Here is a 22,538-nt window from a genome sequence, read left to right as displayed (position 1 = left end):
TTATGGGACAAAGCTGTGGTAATTGACTCACACATAATTCATGGTCATGAGCTTCCTTAACACTGGGCTGTGTCTAACCCAGTGAGTTCACCAGCCACAGACACAAGATAGGCCTTATGGCAGTGGTTCTGAACCTTGGCTGCACATTAGAATCCCTGGGAATCTTTTTCAAATCCTGATTTCTGGGCCTCATCCTCTGGAAATTCTGTTTCTTTGTGACTAATGTTGTGGCCTCACCCCATAACAAAGAAACAGAACTTCCGGAGGATGGGGCCCAGAAATCAGGATTTTAAAAAGATTCCCAGGGGATTCTAATGTGGAGCCAAGGTTGAGAACCACTGCCCTATGGAGACTGAGAGCTGTATACAGCCAAGCACTGTGTGGCTTTAAGGTGGGAATTCAGGCCAGGACAAGGGAAACCCAGTGCCCCAGACCCCAAGAACGTTCTGAGAGCTGAGCAGGCAGTCCATATGCAGCAGAACCAGCCAGCTGCCAGAAAGAGCTAATAGAGAGCAAAGCCCAGCATCGGAGGAAACGTCCACTGGAATCCACCGGGACTGGGTGAGGAGAAGAAAACGAAGTCCCGGGCAATGAACATGAATGGGAGGCGCTGGGGCAGAGCAAGCTGGTTGAGAATTTGGAGTGGAAGCAGAGCCTGTGGACTTTTTCTGAGACATTGGACAGATGTAACTATAGGTAGCCAGAAGCCTTAAAAGTGGAGACAGAGGGCCCAGCTGGTGTAGCATATTTCTGGAAGACAGTAGGAAGCAAGGGCTGAGATGTAGCTATTTCTTTCACTCACTATGTTTTTTTCCCCTTCACCCCCAGCTCTAACACACTAACACACACACACACACACACACACACACACACACACACACACAGACTGTGTGTCCTCTATGAGAGAATTTGACCAAAGCCCATTTCTGTATTTCCCTGGCATTCGCTCCCTGCCCCTTCACATCCTCTTTCCCACCTCCCCTTCTGCAATAACCACATGAGCCAAAACAAAAGTGAACTACCCGTGAGAGTCATAGGTCCACTCCAGGAACCACAAAATGCTCTCAGGTTACCAGAACTTGCTGGTTAGAGACCTGAGCAGAGAGTGTTAAGTCTAGAATAGGACAGAAAAAGCAACTGAAGGTGATTATAGCCAACAGCTCCCATCATAATTATCAGAAGCCCATAGCAAGCACATCTCATCAGGAAGCTATTTATAACCTGAAAGCTTTGTCTTCTTTCTCCCCAGGGTCACTCTCTACTTTGTAAGGAAGGTATCAGCCACTCCAGACCCAAGGAAGCACGGAGTCCCCGCATTACGGTGGGCAGTAGGGGGAGGGGTGGGTCCCTCTAGAAGAGACGCCGCCCAATTAAGAAAAAGCAACCCACATGCCTCGTTCCACCCGGCTCAGGGCAATCAACCCAGGGACATTGAGCAGGCTTGTGAGGCAGGCAACCTGTCGAAAACCCACAAGAGAAGCAAACACCACTCTCTTCCTGAGCAGGAATAACTTTTTTACAGAATGACAGCCCACTTCTTCTAGCGTTTAACCATGTGCCAGGCCAGGCCCTGTGTTAAGTGCATCACGTGCATTCACTCACAACTAGCCCACAATGAGCCCGGTGTTGACAGGGGTGGGATTGGGCAGGGAGAAGCCACAGAAGTGCCCCAGGTTACATTGGCCCTGGAAGAGCTGGGGTTGGAACCCAGGCAGCCCAGCTCCAGCAGCCACAAGATTCAACTGCCTTGAATATGCTAGTTTCAGGATCGATGCCACAGTAGCTCCAGAATGTAAGGAGCCGATATAGGGTTAAGCCTCGGACTGACCTGTTGGCAAAGTTACAAACAAGTCCCAGCTTAGAGGGCACAGTCCTCTTAGCATAATTAGGCTTGACCTTATAACCTCCCTAGATCTTATCTGGGAAGCTAATGGGCTGAGGGAGGTGCAGGAAGTGGCCAAAACAAGTAAAACTCATAAGAACAGTGTAACTGCGGTAACCACTACCTTGTTTACCTCTGACTATAAAATAAAGGCTCAGCTTGCCTCTGTATCTTCCTCTGTGGCCTCAGCCAGGCACAGGAAGATCCACGGAAACTAAAGAGAGCCATGCTGATCATCTGAACGCTGTCTCTGTTTCCTTCATTCGCCGACTCCGTCCACACCTTTGGGAACCCCTGGCCCGCTGGGGCTGGACCCCGGCACCAGAAGAAGTCACAGTTTAATCCCAGGAAGACCCATTGAGAATCCAATTCCATCCATTTACAAATATGAAAACTGAAACCCTAAGATGTAGAGTGACTTGCTAGAGGTCACAGCCTACAGATCATCTCATCATCCAGAGCAGATGGTGCTAAACAATCAAACTAGACTGTAAGTTCCTTGGGGATCAGGATCCACTTCCTAGGGTTAGTTTTAAAAATACAGTATATGGCCCTCGCCTTTTTGGCTCAGTGGATAGAGTGTCGACCTGAGAACTAAAGGGTCCCGGGTTCGATTCCAGTCAAGGGCATGTGCCCGGGTTGTGGGCTCAATCCCCAGTAGGGGTCATGCAGGAGGCAGCCAATCAATGATTTTTCTCTTATCATTGATGTTTCTATCTATCTCTTGCTTTCCCTTCCTCTCTGAAATCAATAAAAATGTTTTTTAAAAATATAGTATATGGCATATTCTTCTCACTGCTCTAATCCCTATTCAAACTTTCAAAACATCATCATAGATTAGAAGTCTTCTGGTATGGTCAAACCAGGTCATTTTACAGGAAAGGAAACTGAGGTCCTGAAAAGTGACATGATTTGGTCAAAGTCATCTCTGTGATTATAGCTGAGTTTGTGTAAAATTACTAATGATCCATTTACATCTGCTTTATCATTTCTATAGGATGGGTGGCCTGGAAGGTTTAAGTCCCAAGTTCATCATTCCCAAAGTGGTATGAGATGTCATGTAAGTGAAAAAGGAGATATCCCATGAGAATACATGGAAGGGTCCCGCAGGCCACTCCTGGACAATAGCTCTGGAAGAACTCGTGCGTGGAGGACAACACTGTACAACCAGAAACACTGATTCCAGCCGCTGGGAGTTGCACGGCCCAGCCCCCTCCCTTCTTGCATTTAATACCGTTGCCCTCCACCATTCCTAAAGAGATAAAGCTCATTTCTCTGGAGAGTTTCACAGGAAGGAAATAACTAGAGACACCTTAAAAGCTAGCAAAACCAAATTTCAGATTGTTGTTCTAAGATAGATATAGATTTTTAAGTAAGTCTTTCCCATAGGAAAATTTTTCAGATTTATCTCAGGAAGACTTTTGCATTGTGTTAAAATATACTGCTGTCCTCCACCTGAAGGGAAGTCATTAAAATGCAATTCAAATCCAGAAAGGTTCCCCTTCCAGCTGAAATTACACACCAGGAGGTAAGCATATTTCTAGACCAGATACTGGCAAATATCTTTCACCCAATAATATAGAGACACTGTGCAAATGAGGACTGGGGGTCCACCTTTATACACTGATAAGAAGTTGATTTACAGCCAGAAAGTCTCAGGTCTGGAATTCACTACCCACAGTCTTGTCTTGTTCACTTAAATTTCTCACCTCTCCTTACAAACAAACAAACAAACAAACAAAACACACAAATACAAAATAGTTAAAACTTCTATTTCCTTTATAAGAATTCAAGGCGGGGGGGGGGGGGGGGGAGGGGATGGGAAAGCACTTGATAAGACCAAAACCTATTATTACGAAAGTATTACAGCTAAGAATTCCTACATGCTACGAAGTCAGGAACTGAATGATTCAATTTCATATACTTGCAAACGTATGCCAGTCCATCCTGCTGAAAATATTAGTTGCATAAATATGTTCTTTACTTTTAAGCAAGAGTAACGTGCACCTGCCTTTCTAGGCTATATTAGGAAACCGGGATTAGCATTTTTGCAGGGTGACAGTTCCACAAGCCATCACAACTCCCGGGAGGGGAAGCAGTCTCTGCATTTCCCATCAGGTAATACCCAGCTGCCTGAAATAGGAGCAACAGGAAACAACAGGCAGGCCTGCTTCCCCACAGACAGCTGGCGCATGGCAACACCGCGCAAGCCGCCAGGGGCTGGAGAACGTGCTCAAGAGACAAGCTCCTGAAAGGCAGAGAGTAGCTACATGTCCTCCCCAGACCCAAGTCCCAAGTTCCAGAACAAGATCATACCAAACAGGGCTGGAAAAGCCAAGGACTAGAGAACTTCAGAAGCAACAGGAACCTGACAAGCCACCAGCCTTGCCTCCTCATCTCCTTTCTAGATAATGAACTGGAGAACTCAGCCAAAGGCACAGCGGAGGCTTATAAGCGTTTCCCTCCCGTTCCCTCCCCATAATTTTGAAGGTTCAAGCTCAGGCTTTGGGTGATTCCCTTGGGGGCTGGTTTTGCCACTTTTTAGATGACCTTGAACACATTATTTAACCTTGATTTCCGCAACTATAAAACATGAAAAACAAAAGCAGCTGCCAATTATCGACAAGGAAGCCAAGAATACACAATGGCAAAGGAGAGCCTCGTCTACCAATGGTGATGGGAAACCGAATGTCCACACGCAAAAGCATGAAGTGGGACCCTTACCTTACAACATGCACACAAAAATAACCCAAATTGGATGAAAGTCCTAAATGTAAGACCTACAACTATTAAACTCCTGAGAGAAAACATAGGGAAAAGGCTTCTGTACATTGGATTTGGTGATGATTTCTTGGATATAACTGAAAAGCAAAGGCAACAAAATTAAAAATCGACAATGAGACAACACCAAGGTTAAAAATTTCTGCACATCGAAGGAATCAATCAACAGTGAAAAGACAACACACAGAATGGGAGAAAATAATTGTAAATCATATATCTGATGTGTTTAATATATCAACTATAATTTTAAAATACATTTTAAATAAAAAAATGGCAAAAAGGAGAGAACCAAGATGGTGGCGTAGGTAGACGCCGGTACTCACCACCTCCCACAATCACATCAAAATTACAACTAAAATACAGAACAATCATCTTTCAGGACCACCTGAAATCTGGCTGAATAGAAATGCTACAACTAGAGGAGAAGGAAAAAAAAGTACATTGAGACTGGTAGCAGGGGCAGAGGCGCAGACAGGCTGGTCTGACACTCATCTGTGACATTTTTTTTTAATTAGGTGGGATGTCTAGGCTGCAGAGGCCACCCTGTGAGAAGCAAGGGGTCCCAGCCCCACACCAAACCCCCAGCCCAGGGTTCCAGAGCTTCCAGAGCTGGGAAGAAAAATCTCCATAACTTCAGGCTGTAAAAACCAGTGGGGATTGTGGCTGAGTGACAGAGGCTGCTGGATACCCAGGTGTTCATTTTAAAGGGCAGCTCATGAACTTATTTGGACTCAGCCCCTCTGAGCTCCAGCACCGGGCAGCTTTGAGAAACCCAGATACAATCAGGGAGGAATTGGATTGTCTGGCATCGGGGCAGGATCTCAGGGTGGCTTCTCCCAGACTGAGATGCAAGGGTCATTGTTCCTATGCTGGGACCTCCACCCTCACAGAGCTGCCTGGCAGCTATATTTGAGCTTCCATCAGCCAAGCCCACACTGCTTGCTCCACCCTGGTGATTCCCTGAGACCACGCCTTATCCAATTTGCAGCCCCACCCAAGCTGTTTGCAGCAGCTTTTGCATATGAATGGCCTGGCTCAGGCTTCAGACTTTGTTAAAATCTATTAAACAAGCAGCAGCTGGCATCAGCATGTCCCAAACCTATCAAAAAGTGGCCCAGGACCCAGCACTAGCACCAGCCTGCCTTGCTTCTCAGCTGGGTCTCACCTGGGTAATTCCTAACCCAGTGATGGCGAACCTATGACACTCATTTTTGGATTTTTCTTTGTTAAATGGCATTTAAATATATAAAATAAATATCAAAAATATAAATCTTTGTTTTACTATGGTCGCAAATATCAAAAAATTTCTATATGTGACACGGCACCAGAGTTAAGTTACGATTTTTCAAAATGCTGACACGCCGAGTTCAAAAGGTTCGCCATCACTGTCCTAACCCAATACAAATAGCAGCCACCTGCAGATCTCTCTGTAGCTCCTGTAGGTGGCCCCAGGCAGTGGCTGGTTTACACCTTCCAGAAGGCCCCAGAGCCATTGCACCCAGTGGACAGCCTCAGACCATACCAGGTTATAACTCTCCACATCCACAAGTGAAACACTCACGGGGCAGACTCAGTGAGCACCAAAGCCCCACTGAATTCTTCATCTCAATGTTGTCTTTTATTAAAGCCATCACCATGAAAACAGACCTCAGATATATGGGTAAATGACATACCATTCCCCTTAGTACATATGTGTACACACACACACACACACACACACACACACACACACACACACAATTCCCTCTTCAAGGGTTACAGTATTCCCAACTCCAATAACATGGTCTAGAAATCTCTATGGTTAGAAACATTTTTAATGTTTTATTGGGAACTGAAGTCACAATAAAAACCATAAAACCCTTCATATTTTCATATATTTTATATATTTTAGATACTATGGAATCTACTGAGCCATGATGTAGTGATGAGTAATGCACAATTAACTTGTATTTTCTATCCTTGGTTTGCTAGAAGGCCCTCCTATCTACAAAGACATGTTTTTCCTGGATCTTCTCCATCCAAATATTCAATGGTTTCTGATTCTATGACCCAGAGATTTATATTTCCAGTTCCAAGATATAAGAAACACAAGATAACAGAGTAGCTTAAATGCTTAAGATGAAAAATGTTTAGCACATCAGTAGGGACCATTTTTCATAGGGTAAATTCTTGTTGTGGGCCTGTTCTGTGCATTGTAACATGTTTATAGCAACACTACAAAACACCACTAAATGCCAATAGGTCCCCTCCAAGTTGTGACAATCAAAACGGATTCCAGACATTACCAAGTGTGTCCCCTGGGGGTCGGGGGAGTCACCCTAGGCGAGAAACACTGTTTAGAATGACCAGCAGCCCTGCAGTTTTCCATAGGGAACTGAGATTCAGAACACATGACACCCAAGCCCTGCGAATGGCTTAGGCCAGTGGTCAGCAAACTGAGGCTTGCGAGCCACATGCGGCTCTTTGGCCCCTTGAGTGTGGCTCTTCCACAAAATACCAACTTCTGCGCATGGGCCACGAAGTTTCAATCACACTGTACTGCGCACCTGCATGTCGTATTTTGTGAAGGGACCAAAGAGTCGCATGTGGCTCACGAGCCGCAGTTTGCCGGCCACTGGCTTTAGGAGGAGGAGAATGAGGCAGCTGTGGAATCTCTCTTTTCTCTACAAGGAGGTGGATAAAGCAGGGTGAGCACACTTGCTCCTGCAGGGGCACCCAACACAGCAGAACACGGCGACATGGACCTACAGGTCTGCGTTTCTGAACATTCCAGTCTCTTTCCCCAAAAAAGACACAACTGAATAATCCAAATGGCCAGGTATGTTTCTCCACCTTCATTTGTCTCGGAAGGCTTCATTCCTAAAACACCTACTCTACAATCTACTTTGCCTCCATTTTTCTTTTCCAAAATCCCTCTTCCTTCTTAAAATTATGCCCGAAAGGCCTACCTTGCAATTCCCTCACACTTGAAAAAATAAGTCTTATAGTGGATGTACAGACCCACCTCAACCAACACGGGCTAGAACGCTGCAGAGGCTGGGAGAACTGACAGCCATCAAGGCCTTGGAGCTTCCCAATTTCCATTTATGTGGTAATGACTTTCTTTAATACAGATTGGTTTATGGTCTATAAATCAGTTCAGACACAAACCAAGCTGGCTGTATGACTTGGGCAAATCCTTTAATGTGTTTTTTTACCATCATATCTGTTTTTAGGTGTGCAGTTTGATAGTGTCAGGAATATTCACATTGTTGTGCAACAGACCTCACAACTTTTCATCAAACTGAAACTCTGTACCCCATAGACACGGACTCCCCATTGCCCTGCTCCCGCCAGCACCCACTATTCTGTTTCCATTTCTATGAATTTGACTACTCTAAGCCCCTCACATAAGTGCAAGTATATAGTATCTTTCCTTTTGTAAATGTTTTCTTTCACTAGGTTCATCCACATTGTAGATGAGAGTGTTAGAATTTCCTTCCTTCTTAGGGCTGAATAATACCCCATTATATGTATCTACTACATTTTTTATCCATTCGGCCATCGATGGACACGTGGATTACTTCCACTTTTTGGCTATTGTGAATAATGCTGCTCGGAACATGATGTGCAAATATCTCTTGGAGACCCTACTTTCAAATCTTTTGGATATATACCCAGAAGTATGATTGCTGGGTCAGGTGATAATTCTATTTATAATTGATTGAAGGACTGCCATACTGTGTCCCATAGCACAAATCCTTTACCTTTTTGCAGTCTGGGTTTCCTCATGTGTCAAATGATCATTTTTCAAACGGGGCTGAATGGGATAAACTCTAGGACACACTTTGGCTAGACCAGTGGTTCTCAACCTGTGGGTCGCGACCCCTTTGGAGGTCGAATGACCCTTTCACAGGGGCCGCCTAAGACCATCAGAAAACACATATATAATTAAATATTGTTTTGTGATTAATCACTATGCTTTAATTATGTTCAATTTGTAACAATGAAAATACATCCTGTATATCAGATATTTACGATTCATAACAGTAGCAAAATTACAGTTATGAAGTAGCAACGAAAATAATTTTATGGTTGGGGGTCACCACAACATGAGGAACTGTATTAAAGGGTCGTGGCATTAAGAAGGTTGAGAACCACTGGGCTAGACTGTTACTGCCGGAGAGAACTCGGCCCCTCTTCTGTCTGATCGCCTTCTGCAAAGGGAAAACTTCTGATCCCCAGTCTCCAAATCATTTCCAATCCACTCAGCTCTTACATTGCCTGTCACCAAACTCCCAATTCCCTACGGAAACTTCTAGATTGTTTAAAAAGAAAAAAGCAAAGCCAAGGCCGCGGGTTTGTCTGCTTTTCTTTCAGCAAGAGGCCTTAGAAGGTGAGCTCACCTGGGCCGCAGAGCTCACAGGCTTATCTCTGACATGCAGAGTTGCACCACCTGAGAGAGACCCTTCAGCACAGAGCCCGCAGGGTGGTTGATGGAATAAAGAAAGTGGTGCTTCCTTGGGTTAATGTCAAAATGAACGTCATTTGTCCGAGGCCACTTGCTCTCACTGACCTCACACTACTGTGGAATTCAAGAGTAGCCACAGGTTACGAAATACCCCAAATGGACATCTTGCTTCTGCAAATGCAGTCAGAGACGGTGGGGTTCTTCCTGATGAAGTAAAACTTCCACCGGAAGCTGGTTTTACCAACCGTGGCTCCCAACCCAGTCCAGAGAGAGACGTCCCATCTGTCCACAGAGCAAGGATCTGTGGCCTTTAGGCTCTTGCTGCTCCAAACGTGGCCCTCGGACCAGCAACGCTGGCCTCACCTGGGAGTTTTATAAAAATGCAGAATTCCAGGCCCCACCCCCAAGTGACAGAAGCAGAATCTACGCTTTGAGAAGACACCCTGGGGATTCACCCACATGTTTAAAGTTTCAGAAGGACAGTTTTGAACCACTTAAATAACAGAACTCATAGCAACCCAAAAACATGTCAGAAATGCTACCAACAGGCTGGCTGTTCGCTGCTATTTGCAGGGGGGCTGAACACACCGATGTGCACCCCACTGTGGTTTCCACAATGAAGCGTAAACCCTGCTTATCTCCAGTTAGAATCTGAAGTTTGTTGCTCAGCATCTTGGACCAACTAGTTTGTCTTACAGGTGAAAGTGGGCCCCAGGCGGCCGCTGTAAAGTCAGTAGCTGCTAAGGGTCCAGAAGCCCTGCCCATTCTGACACAGATGAACTGTCCCAGGCATCTGTAAAACTCACTGCATCCTCACTCGAAGCTACACCGCCCCTCTGCCCAGCATTCACCCCACCTTTCTCCACGTGTCCGGGTCACCTCCCCGAATCCCTCAGCCGCCATTCTCCCTCACGAGTGCTTTCAGTGGAGATTATTTTGTGTATTTATTCACAATTTGTACAGAGCCTGCTTCCCAGGAGGAATTTTTTGTTGTTCATCCTCACCCGAGGATATTTTTTCCATTGATTTTTAGAAAGAGTGGAAGGGAGGGAGAGAAGGAGGGAGAAAGAGGGAGAGAGAGGAAGAGAGAGAGAGAGAGAAGAGAGAGAGAGAGATCTTTGGATTGGTTGCACTCACCAAAACCTGCAATCCAGGTACATGCCCTGGACCGGGAATCGAACCCACAACCATTTGACCCTTCAGTGTGTGAGCTGATGCTCTACCACTGAGCAACCCTGGCCATGGCCCAAAAGGATTTTATGTGGCTTGTAAAGATAAACGTATTATTAAAAAGACAAGCAAAATTAAAGCAGACTAAAAAAAAAAAACAGTTCTAAGTCTTAGGGGATTGTGTGTGTGTGCCCACTCCTGCTGTTTCTTGGCTCCCCAGCCCCACCCCCCATGCCGCTCCTGCCCAGAGAGGAGGAGAGGATTCATGTCATTGATGACTTTGAAAATAAACGGGGATGTCCAGCTCAACTCCCTCCTCCTTTTGCTCCTGGGAGCATGCGCATGGGAGTAGACATCCTGCCCTGCTCCTCCTCGGCATGCTCTTACCTGTGCACCCGGCCCACGTGGGAGACCCCAGCTGCCACCCTGGGGAGGTGCAGCATTTCCGGTGGCTGGATGGCTGAGTCTCTTTAATGCTGGGATTAGCAGAAAGTGCACTGCACACATTATACTCTTCCACCTTCTATCACAGTTCAAGTCCTTTGACTCATTTCTTAACTCAGAACTCAAGAGAGGGGAAACGGTGCTCTTTATTGGATCCTTCAAAAATCCCCACAAAAAGATCAGGAAAACTAATGCTCCCAGCCACGTAGAATAGGTTATTAATACTGATTGGGGGGGGGGGGGGGGGCGGGGAGAGAAGGCCTGAATTTTCTGACTATTGAGGCAAAAGAGAAAACATGACCAGTGTGCAGATAACACTAGAGGCCACTCAGTGGTCACACTACCCACACCTCCCTTGCCTTCCTTTCCCATACAGACTGGAAATTCTAATTCTTGCCTTCCCCCAAATCACCTCAGCCAGGAAAGGACAGGGGACTCCATTCTGGCCCATGGGACATCCTTGAGAGTCAGTGGACACAATGGTGAAGCCGGGGACACCACAGAGCCCCTCAAACTTCAAAAGAGCTTTTGTTATGTTACATGAGACACAAACACACACTAAATAAATGTTCACACATTAAGGAAAGAGAGTCGTCAATGGTTGGCATGCAGAAAGCTCTGGTGACAAAACCTTGAGTTCTCAGAAAATTCAGAATATAATGTTGCTGCAACACTGACCGCCAACCTGTAAACCAGGGGTCATGGTTTGATTCCCGGTCAGGGCACATGCCCGGGTTTCGAACTTGATCACCAGTTAGGGGGCATGCAGGAGGCAGACGATCAATGATTCTCTCTCATCATTGATGTCTCTGTCTCTCTCCCACCCCTTCCCTCTCTGACATCAATAATAAAAATGTTGATATATATATTTTTTAAAAGTAGAATCAATCGCCCTAGCTGATTTGGCTCTGTGGACCCTGCAGACTGAAGGGTCCCGGGTTCGATTCCGGTCAAGGGCACATGCCTGGGTTGCAGGCTTAATCCCCAGTAGGTGGTGTGCAGCAGACAGCCAATCAATGATTCTCATCATTGATGTTTCTATCTCTCCCTCTCCCTTCCGCTCTGAAATCAATAAAAATATATTTAAAAAGAAAAGACTGACAAAAAGGTTAAGAAAGAAGTAGGTAGTTAAAAGGGTAATCTAAGAAGAATAGTTTTGTGAAAAGTACCAAAGATATTTAACCAGTTGTTTATTAAGAAAAAGTCCCCATCATACTAGGTTAACACTGCTCATGTTCTAAGAATATAGCAACCAATAAAGCCTCCTTTTAAAAAGGTTTTGAGAAGGATCTTGTTTTGATGACTTCAGGCCATTCTGAGAACTCTGCTGCACACAGGCCTTTGCTGTCAGCTCGTTCCCAGAGCCTCTTGCCAGAGGACATGCAGCGTGGAGGGAAGCTGAAGGGCTCTGGGGTTAGACAGGCCTGGGTTTGAAGCCCAGAAGCAACCCCTAACACTCTTGGAGCCTCAGTTTCCTCGTCCATAAAATAGAGAAATCAACTTCCATATCATAAGGTCATTGGGAACATTAAATAAAACAATCTGTGGAAGATTCCTTATACTCAAACCACCAGAGCGTTCATTGAGATCCGTTTAACATAAAACAGAATTCTCACGGGTTTCCTAAGGCATTCATCAAACTTATCTCCCGAAGCTGCGCGCTCGGTCGAAGAGGACGACCTTCCCCCCCCCCCCACCCCCCAGGAGAGGACCGGTCTTCGGTCAAGGGTATACGAGTAGCTGCGCTCCCCTGCTAGAACCTCCAAACAAGCTCTCAAGGTCCATTCATCAAACTTAAAAAAAAATCAGTAGTCGATAGCTAAAAGAAGAGACGGAGAAAGAGAGGGAGGAGGAGGAGGAGGAGAAAGGAGGAGGAGAAAAAGAGAAGGGAAAAGGAGGAGAATGAGAGGAAGGGGAGGGGGAAATTAACACCATTTGGGTAACTTCCCTCCCCTTGCACCTGTCACTTCACACCCCTACCTTGAATTGTCAGTATTTCTTCATTACACTGAAAGCTCCTCAGATGTTGAAACTATGCCTCATTTTTGCTCTTCCCCTCATTTATGCCCAGCACAGAATAAGGATTCAGTACATACTTGCTGTTTTTCTCTTTGGTGGAGAGTTAAAAGTTAAATTTTTGGACTCTTACTAGATGTTTATTGTGTAGCTCTCTGCTGCGTTTTTGATGAAATTTGTGACACTGGTACCGAGAAATGGGATGGAAAGAAGATCCAAGTTTTCAAAGTAAATAGAAGCAAAGATCAGGGAGAATGTGGAGATAGGTACACAGAGTCAAGGTATCACTCTAAAGATTACTTATTTCCGAGGGAGAAATGTATATTTATGATGGAAAGACCTGTCAATCACCCACTCAACCAAGCCATTAAACTCAGCATCACCAATGAATGCCAGGAGAAAATAATATAAAACACAGCACTGGCCATGAAGCAGTCTGACCAAAAATGTTTTGTCTGAGTCTAATCACACCTTTAGACTGACTTTCCAGCACACAAAGAATATATGGAGTGGAGGAACCAGGTAAGTGACACCATGAGGAAATACTCAGATAAATGTACAAGGTGGAACATTCCACAAGTCAACTAGCCTTGTCCCTTCAAAAGCCTGTGTGCTGGAAAAAGAAAAAATGTTGAGGCACTCCCTGTTCTAGATTATAAAAGCTGATGAGCCAAATGCAACGTATGAGTGAACTTGAATGGCTCCTGGTTTGAGGACATTTGAATATGGAGTGGATATCTATAATAATAAAAGCATAATATGCTAATTAGACCGGACAGCCGAACAACCTCCCGGACAACCTTCCAGACGAAGCCAGAGCTGCAAGGGCCAAGCCCCTTGCATGAATTTTGTGCACCAGGCCTCTAGTATGAGTATATTAGGGAATGATTATTAACTTTTTTAGGATGTTAAAACTCCTGCAGTTATATAAAAGAAAGTCCTTATTTCAACTTTTTGTATGCTCGAAAATTTATCATAATAAATGTTAGAAAACATGCAGGCAAAGCAACAGCAAGCTAATTCCTCTCTGTCCTAAACAGAAATTTCTTCCTCTTGCATTTAATACCAAAAATGAATTAGAAAACTCTTGTTAATGCATTTGGGCCAGTTACTATAAATGGTCCAGACACCCTCTACAACAGAGTCTGGGGACAGCAGTTTTACTGTGGAAAAAGCATAGCCCTCTTAACTGGGTATCATTTTCACCGTCCTCTGAAACCTTATTATTCCCACACCAAGGATCCTATCAGCACATAGCTAATAAGTTGTTGGATGGGCCTGGTATTTCCTTATACCATTTTTTAAATAAAGTAAAATCATTTATCTTCTTTTAGTTGGACTCCAGTAGAGAAACATAGGAAAACAAATACCATAGCCGGCATAGCTGCTATTCATGCTTTCCAAGACTTCCAACCCATCACCTAGCAGTTCAGTTTGGAAGGGGCAGCTTGTGCAGGGAGGTGCTGCCAACCACACAGATTTCTAGGAACGACATTTTCCTACGGGCTACAATGGCGGCTTGGCCTCACATGAGAACCCTGTACTCAACCCTAGCACCCCTGTCCACAGGAGCTGACTCATGCAAGTCAGCTCACCGAATCCAAGAGCCACTGCTGTTCAGAAAATAATAATGGATTCTGCTCCCAAGTTCATGTAACTGAGGGGTCTTCAACCAGCAATAAAAATAGCTTTGGATAAACTTGTGAAGTTGCTTCTACTTCTACATAAAGACACTGAGTCATATGGTATCACTCAAGTTTGTTTGTTTGTTTGTTTCAGTGATGCAGGCAAAATGTAAGAAATGCAGGTACGGAGGGAATGATGTTTACGTAGTCTGGGTACTTCGTCACCCAAGCTACTGGGGATGGGAAAGGCAAGCAGCAACTTCACTCCACACACTGGCTGCTTCTATTCCTTCTTATTAGAAGGTAAACTTGATAAATTAGAGCTTTTCCAGAGAGGAGAGAAAGAGAGAGAGAGAGAGAGAGAGAGAGAGAGAGAGAGAGAGAGAGAGAGAGAGAGAGAGAGAGAGATAGAGAGAGAGAGAGAGAGAGAGAGAGAGAGAGAGAGAGAGAAAGAGAGAGAGAGAGAGAGAGAGAGAGAGAGAGAGAGAGAGAGACTACCTTATAGCTAAAAGTTTGTATCACTTAGGAAAAGAGTATAAAGTGAGAATCTTAAAACTAGTTCAGAGAGCTCTCAACTTTTTGATTCTTTCCCAAACTGAAAGGCAATGCTTATAACACATATGCAACACACTGTATATAAATATACATAACGTCTGCAGGAAAATGGGGAAGACAGGGTTTCCTGTTGACTTCTGACTTCCGCCTATTGGGGAGGACAGGGAAGCCTTACCTAGGTACAAGGATGCATTTTCCCTCTTGACGTTGTCATCTAAGTAGGTTGGTCCCAGGGTGTAAATGGGTGTGGAGCCCATGCCGATGAGGATCTGTGCACAGACGAACAGAGCCACAAAGAGCCAGTGGTTCTTCCCGCCCGAGTCCTTGCGGCAGGCGCGAGGCTCCGCGGTCCCCGTGAAGTTGCCATTCTGACACAGGCCTTCGTTGGAAGCCGAGGCGTTCAACTCTTGGATCTGGTAGGGAGGCGAGATGAAGTGAGGTAAGGCGAAGACCACCGCCCCGAGGGCGATGAGAAGGCCACCCACGGCCAGCCACAGCGGCCGCCGGCCCCGGCCCCCAAAGTAGCTGACGAACACCACCACCACCAGGCTCCCGATGTCGAAGCAGCTGACCAGCAGCCCGGACTCCGAACTCTTCAGGCTGTAGCGCCTTTCGATGGTGGTGATGACGCTGCTCAGGTACCCAGAGACCATTAACGACTGGATGAAGGTCAGAAAGCACATGCAAACCAGGAAGCAGCGCGAATCAGTGAGGACCACATAGAGGCACCTTCTCCCCTGAAGGGTAGCCAACGTGGACGACACCGACATGGCTTTGCCCATGTCCACCCTGTGGTTGCAGTCCACGAGCCCCGCCATCTCTGCCGAAGTGGGCGGGGCAGAGGGGCTGGACGCCAACCGGCTCAGGCATTGTTTCAGCTCCTGGCGGCCCAAAGCATCTGCACCGCCTGGCTTGGTGCCTGCGCTCGCAGGGCTGAGATCTGGCCGGCAGGAGGTGCTGTTCAGGACGGGTAAACTCTTGGACCTCAAGGTCTCTGGTTCGCACTTCTGTTGGACAGCTCCTACCGTGGCCGCGGCTTCCAGCTGCTCCCCCGCCTGGGGCTGCAGCCCAGCGCTGGCGTCCATGGCTCTTAGAATTTAGATTCGATCGCTGATTGCATTCAAGGACTCCCGCGCTTTTCATCCACCGGCAGGAGGGCCCGAAGTCGGGCCCACGCAGTCGTGCCCTCCACGGACAGGGGCTGGGGGATACAGAGCTGCGCGGCAGGACATCCTCACCAGCAGGGAGGTGCCCAGGGCATCCTGAACGCAGATGCGACCCCGAAGCTTCGCAGCCGCGCGCCCCAGGGGGCAGGGGTCCTCGCGGTCCTGCGCTGAGCTCTGTTCGGGGTCCACCTCGGGGTGGCAGCTCGCAGAAGGAGCCTGGTGCGTCCTGGGCGCATCCCCTCCGCCGCCGCCTCTCGGCCCGCCGCCCGGAGCGAGAACGCCCGCCCCGTACCCAGCGTGGGGGTGCTCAGCGCTGATGCCTGCGACGCATCCCGCGCAGCTGGCTGGGCCAGAGGCCTGCTGTCCTCTCCACCTCGGCTCGCGACACCCTCGGGAGCAAAGATGCCAACCTGTAAAGCAGAGAGAGGGAGGTCAACAAAGGACGGCTGCGGCTAGGGCTGGCGTTCCGCGCCCGGGGGCCAGCGCGGAAGAACTCGGACCGTCCCAAGTGGGACCGAGGGCTGAGCGAGGAGCAGAGCCCTGGAGGCAGCCTCTAGTGCGGGAACAATAAGCAGCAGGCGGTTGGCGGAGACCCTCCCTCATTGTCTATGGAGGACCTGCCCCCGCCCCGCCCCTTTTGCCACAAACATTGCATCTGCTTTTATATGTGAATAATTATCAACCTGGCAGCTCTGACTCAGAGGCAGTGTCTTTTATTCGCGTGAACTAATTGCAACCTTTGGGTACTCCTACTCCAGTAACTCAAAATAGAAAATGCCCGAAAGAACAAAGGAAAGTTTGTGTGTTGTGTGTTTTTAGCAAACACAATGCATTCCCAATTTTCCAAAAAAAAAAAGGGGGGGGGCTACGTGTGTAGAAATGTGTGTACACAGTTGTGTGCAGGCACGTGTGCGCGCCTGGATGCGAATCCGTCTGCCCCATCAGTTAGAGACACGCACTCAAAGCCCGAGGCAGCCGCAGAAAGGTCAACGCGCCTGCCTCCGTCTTTCCGACACTAAAAATAACCCCCGCGCCGAAGAACTCTTCAATGACAAACACCCGGAGCGTTTGAGGCCGCGGCCCACACCAAGTCCCAGCGCCCAGAGTCAAGCGAAACCGAAAATTACTTTGCTCAGTGGAGGGGTGGGGGAGCCACAACCGAACAAAGAGACGCGGGCCCCAGGAGCAGCCCTGGCACGCGGGGGCCGGCGGCGAGGTGCGCTACTGACAGCCGGCGCACCCCACCCGGGTGGGCCCGGGGCGCGCGCGCGGACACGCACACACGGCATGTATGTGGTGGAGCCCCTCGCGCAATCCCGCACCAGGCTGAATTCAGCGAGAGCTGAAAACAGGTGTGTCCCCGGGGTAAGCCGAAAACAGGTGTGTTCCGTTCCATTCCCAGCCCGGGGGGGGCGGGGGGAGGGGATGAGCACCAGGTGGGAGTGGAGACAGGACTGCGCTGCATTGGGTTTCCTCCCGCAGCGCGCTTTTGTGATGCTGCTGAGAAAAGAAAGGCAGAAGGGGAATGGAGAGAGGCGGAGAGGCTGGGCTGCAGGGGCGGCCGCTCCGGCGTCTCCCTCGGCTCTGCCGGCCAGACCCGCTCCCAGATTCCCCGCCTGCCGGCCGCTCTCAGCCCGAACTTCCCCGCCGCCTCCCGGCCTAGGAGCCTTCCCGGGGAACCCCACGGGCGGCCCCGCGCCGAGCCGGGGAATCCCGGCGAACACCCTCCCGCACCGGGGGCATACGGGCCCCTGCCTGGGAGGAGCGGGGGAGGGGGGGCACCCACACCTCCGCGCAGACTCGGGTGGACAGGGAGCTCCCGAGCCGGCGTGGAATCCCAGGGACACCCCCGCGCGCGCTCACACACACACAAAGCCCGCGAGGGGCACAGGACCGCGGGGGGGAGGGGGGGCAGCTCGCCGCGCTGCGGGGGCGCACGAACCGCGGCTACTCACTCGCGAGTCGGGCGGTCAGTCGGGCTGGCGGCGAGCGCAGCGGCGGGAGGCGCGCTCGGGGCCGGTGCGGGAGCAGGTGGGAGCCGCCTGGAGAGGCAGCCTCGGTCCAGCCGCCGAGAAATCAGTGAATAAGGCTGTGACTCAGGCTGAACTCTTCCCCACGCCTCGCCTGTCACCCAAGCCTCGGTTCCTCTCTGAACAGACACCGGCGCACAGACGCTCCGAGAGCGAGAGCGGAGCAGCAGAGGGCGCAGGCGCGCGGGGGGCTGCCCAGCCCAGCCCAAGGCGGCGAGCTTCCAGCTGCCTTTCACCTGCGCGGCGGGGGCGGGCAGGAACCCTGAAGCCTCCAGGGGGTTCTCCCAAAAAGTCAGCTGCTGAGGCAGAGAGTCCATTCGGAACAAAGAAAGTATTTCTGTTCGGGGCCGCTCACAATGTCTCAGGGACCATAGCAGGTTCTTGGGACCAAAGATGAACAGAATAGGGTCCCTCCACTAAGAGAGCACTGTCTTGCGGGCTACCCCTGTAAGCAGCCTGAAACAAGGCGGTAAATTCTAGACGAGGTGCCCGGGAGAACCTAAGGCCCATTAGCCTATTAGATCTCCATCTTCAGGCAGGAAAGGCGTGTGCGAAAGCACAGGGGCACCGGACAGCAAGTGTGTCCGTGGATGCTAAGTTTTCCACGGAGATTTCAGGGAGGGGGCAGAGGCCTAAAGAGGCAGAGTAAAAAAGGTCAGCAAGGACTCAGAGGTTGTGTGCTGTCCGCCCTGAAGGGCCAGTGGCATTGTGACTTGCTCACCAGAAAGCAGGTCCTGGAGGTTTATGACGGCTACAGGTACCTGCCCCTGGCCACGCAGGTGGTGCTCATCAGCGCCACGCTGCCCCACGAGATCCTGGAGATGATCAACAAGTTCATGACAGACCCCATCCGCATCCTGGTGAAGCGTGATGAGTTGACGCTGGAAGGCATCAAGCAGTTTTTCGTGGCAGTGGAAAGAGAAGAGTGGAAATTGGACACGCTGTGTGACCTCTACGACACGCTGACCATCACACAAGCCGTCATCTTCTGAAACACCAAGAGGAAGGTGAACTGGCTGATGGAGAAAATGAGAGAAGCCAACTTCACGGTGTCGTGGATGCACGGGGACCTGCCGCAGAAGGGGCGGGAGTCCATCATGAGGGAGTTCTGCTCCGGCGCCAGCCAGGTGCTCATTTCCACCGACGTCTGGGCCCGGGGCCTGGACGTCCCTCAGGTGTCCCTGATCATCAGCTACGACCTGCCCAACAACCGGGAGCTCCACATCCACAGAATCGGGCGGTCGGGGCGGTATGGCCGGAAGGGTGTGGCCATCAACTTCGTGAAGAACCACGGCAGCCGCGTCCTGCGGGACATGGAGCAGTACTACTCCACGCAGATCGGCGAGATGCCCATGAACGTTGCCGATCTGACCTGAGGCGTCTGCTGCGCTGGGGACCAGTTGGCCGGCTCTGTGTCCCCCGGGACTGCCCAGAGCAGTTTGTTTAAGGAGGTTTCGGCACACATGGGAATTGAACCTTGACCCCTCTAACCACATCGTCAGGGCGTGACAACACCTGCAGCTCACAGAGAGGATGTAGGAAGGAGACAAAGTTCTTGCGAAGGGAAACAAGTGTAGTGGTGCCTCGCAACCCGCCCAGGATGCGGTCTTGGGTCTGTCTTCTTTTCTTACCCATGTGTAAATAATGCTTTGCTCTTGGTCTTTTTCATTAAACATTTTAAACTTTAAAAAAAAAAAAAGATTGTGAAACTGCAGCGGGAAGGCCAGGGAGGGTTGGGGGGCAGGAGGGAGGAGGGTAAGAGATCAACCAAAGGACTTGTATGCATGCATATAAGCATAACCAATGGACATAAGACACTGGGGGATAGGGGAGGCTAGGGGACTGTCAAGGGCGGGGGGGGGGGGGGAAGAACACATATGTAATACCCTTTGTAATACTTTAAGCAATAAAAAAAAAAGAAGCAAAAAAAAAAAAAGAAAAAGAAAAAGAAAGAAAGCTGGTCCTGGTGGTGGTGGGTGAATCAAGGCCACACTAAGAGCGGAGGCGAGTTAGGAAGCCACCTCTGAGCAAAATGCGCTGAGGCATTCATTACTGGGCTGTTGAGAAGGGGGAACTGGCTGAAGATGCACTGAGAAGGTAGATGTGTCCAGACCTGGAAACTGAAGTCATCTGGTGCATGAGAAATCGGGCCCATGGAGGGTGTCTCTGGAGTTTCACACGGTGTGACCGGGTGGCTGAGATCCAATGAACACGCAGGAGGAGAACCACGCTCTTGGGAGAAAGATGGCTCTCGCTTCAGAGGGGTTGACTTTGACATGCCTTTGGGACAGCCAAGTATCCAGCCCCATAAGTCATTTGACATGTGACACACAGGAAGTTTGGGCTGGGGACATGGATTAGGAATCAACAGCCCAGAGCTGGCATGAGGTGAGTAAGGAAGATCATGCAGACGTCAAACAGGATGACAGCTGAAAGCGAGCAGGAGCTGTAGCAAGCAGGAGGGCCCTGGTGAACTTTGACAGATTGTGGTGACTACGCTGGCCGTTGCTGCCATACCAGAGCCACTTCACTGGACATTGTCTCCACTTTTCAGATGTGATGAGTGAAGTGCAAAGAGATTAAGTATCTTGGTAAAGGTGCACAGCTAATCTGTAGACGCTATGAACCCATGCGTCCAAAAGTCCATGCTCTTAAACCTGACTCTATGATCTCTCCCTTACCATTGTATAGCAGTTTGACTTTCCAATGCACCTCATATTTGTTAATGATCCCACTTTGGTCCAACAACCACCATACCCACAGTTGACCCTTAGCAAACATCCCCTGCCACTGTCCCCTCTTCCTGAGATCTCCATCAGAAAAAGGCAATGTGACTCCAGCAGCCACCCTGCCCAGTGGGCAAGGATTGATGGCACTTCCTGTACCTGCATACTGATCGGCACTTATTCTGGATTCAAACAGGATCGATCTGTCTCCTATTACATCCTCCCAAGCTCTTTGGTGCATCCTCTCATTTCAGCCCCGGCCCAGACATACGGTTGTTCTATAGCAAATTCAATCAGTTGTGGCAGGTGCCAGCAGAGGGCTTCGGTGCTGAAAGTCAAATAGCCATGTCCCTGGAACACGCTGTGTTTATTCATGGTCGATTACCATGGTTATACTAGAAACAACTTTAAGAACTGGTAGATTTTTTTATTGCCACTAATAGAAAGATCATGATTTCTAGATAGAATTTAAAAGGCCCAGTTAGCTACCCACATAGGAAATAAGAAAACATTTTAGCAAGAGACATTTCTTTTGCTTTCTCTTTCATAGTTAAATATGACTTTAGAAAAGGCCAGGTGTGTCTCCATCAGCCCGAATCTTTGGATTCATAGAAGGAAATGGACTCACATCATGGGGTTCTGCTACCCCTGTGGTTTATGTCACACAATGTGACATAAGAGAGTATGGCTGGCTAGAGCAGGACACCTGCCTTGCGAGGAGTATTGGGAGAAGAAGGATGTGACTGAAGATTTCAAATTCCCAGGCCTGCTTATGCTCCTTCTAAGTCATTAATCAGTCTAAATCACACGTACGGTGCTTCTTTCCCAATCTATAACAACAGGGTAGCCTTAGGAGTTACCTGGGGCATTCTATGGGCTTAGAATCCAGCTGCTCTGGAAAATGGGGCAGGGGGAGCAGAGGGAGCCTTTTCCCCACCCCTTCCCTTCCTCCTTAAATAGGTTCGCTTCAGAGGTGTCCCGACACACCAGAAGAACTGAGTTTGGGTCCAGAATATTTTCTGGGCTTACAATATGATACGTAGCTGCCACTGCTGTAATTGAATTAGGAATTGGTTGTTTGAGAGGGAACAAACTATATCTTTAAGGTAACCTTTTTTAAATATTGAAATGCAGCTATACTCCCAGACCCTGAAGAGGTATCCAGATCTACACCTCTATTCTTGATTCGGGGGGGGGGGGGGGGGGAGAAGTAGTTTATGGCATGCCTGATTCCTCAATTTGTTTTTTTTTCTTTTTTAAATTTAATTTTTATTGAGATCTAATTGACACATAACATTGTATGAGTTCTAGGTATACAACAGAATTATTTGATATATGTATATGTTGAGAAATGATTACCATAGTACAGTGATGGCGAACCTATGACACACGTGTCAGAGGTGACATGTGAACTCATTTTTTTGGTTGATTTTTCTTTGTTAAATGGCATTTAAATATATAAAATAAATATCAAAAATATATATCTTTGTTTTACTATGGTTGCAAATATCAAAAAATTTCTATATGTGACACGGCACCAGAGTTAAGTTAGGGTTTTTCAAAATTTTGACACGCCAAGCTCAAAAGGTTCGCCATCACTGCTATAGTAAGTGTACTTAACACCCATGACCACACATAGCTACAAATTTTTTTCTTGTGATGAGAACTTTTAAGTATTCACTTTCCAATATCC

At 48.4% G+C, this 22,538-nt stretch overlaps 1 protein-coding gene and 1 pseudogene across 4 annotated transcripts in view; one reads left to right on the top strand and one right to left on the bottom strand.

The window, feature by feature from the left end:
* SLCO5A1 (solute carrier organic anion transporter family member 5A1) overlaps nucleotides 1-18,242 on the bottom strand; it is a 112,695-nt gene extending 94,453 nt beyond the window's left edge. For 3 of the 4 annotated variants that reach the window (XR_009449666.1, XR_009449665.1, XM_059672946.1), the window contains exons 1-2: nucleotides 18,045-18,241; nucleotides 15,099-16,499 (exon numbers count right to left, since the gene is read on the bottom strand). Coding sequence is in view for 2 of the 4 variants with exons in the window: in XM_059672946.1 (XP_059528929.1) it covers nucleotides 15,099-16,008 (910 nt within the window). In the remaining 2 variants the exon portion in view is untranslated. Of the gene's footprint in view, nucleotides 1-15,098; nucleotides 16,500-18,044 lie in introns of all 4 variants that reach the window. The other variant, XM_059672947.1, reaches the window with a different exon arrangement.
* A 21-nt stretch (nucleotides 18,243-18,263) lies between these two features.
* On the top strand, nucleotides 18,264-19,736 carry LOC132220033 (eukaryotic initiation factor 4A-III-like; annotated as a pseudogene).
* The last annotated feature ends 2,802 nt before the right edge of the window (nucleotides 19,737-22,538 follow it).

Source organism: Myotis daubentonii, chromosome 17, assembly GCF_963259705.1.
Source record: "Myotis daubentonii chromosome 17, mMyoDau2.1, whole genome shotgun sequence".
Taxonomy (NCBI): Eukaryota; Metazoa; Chordata; class Mammalia; order Chiroptera; family Vespertilionidae; genus Myotis; species Myotis daubentonii.
The sequence above is the reverse complement of the archived record's forward strand: the minus strand, read 5'-3'. Positions and strand labels throughout refer to the sequence as shown.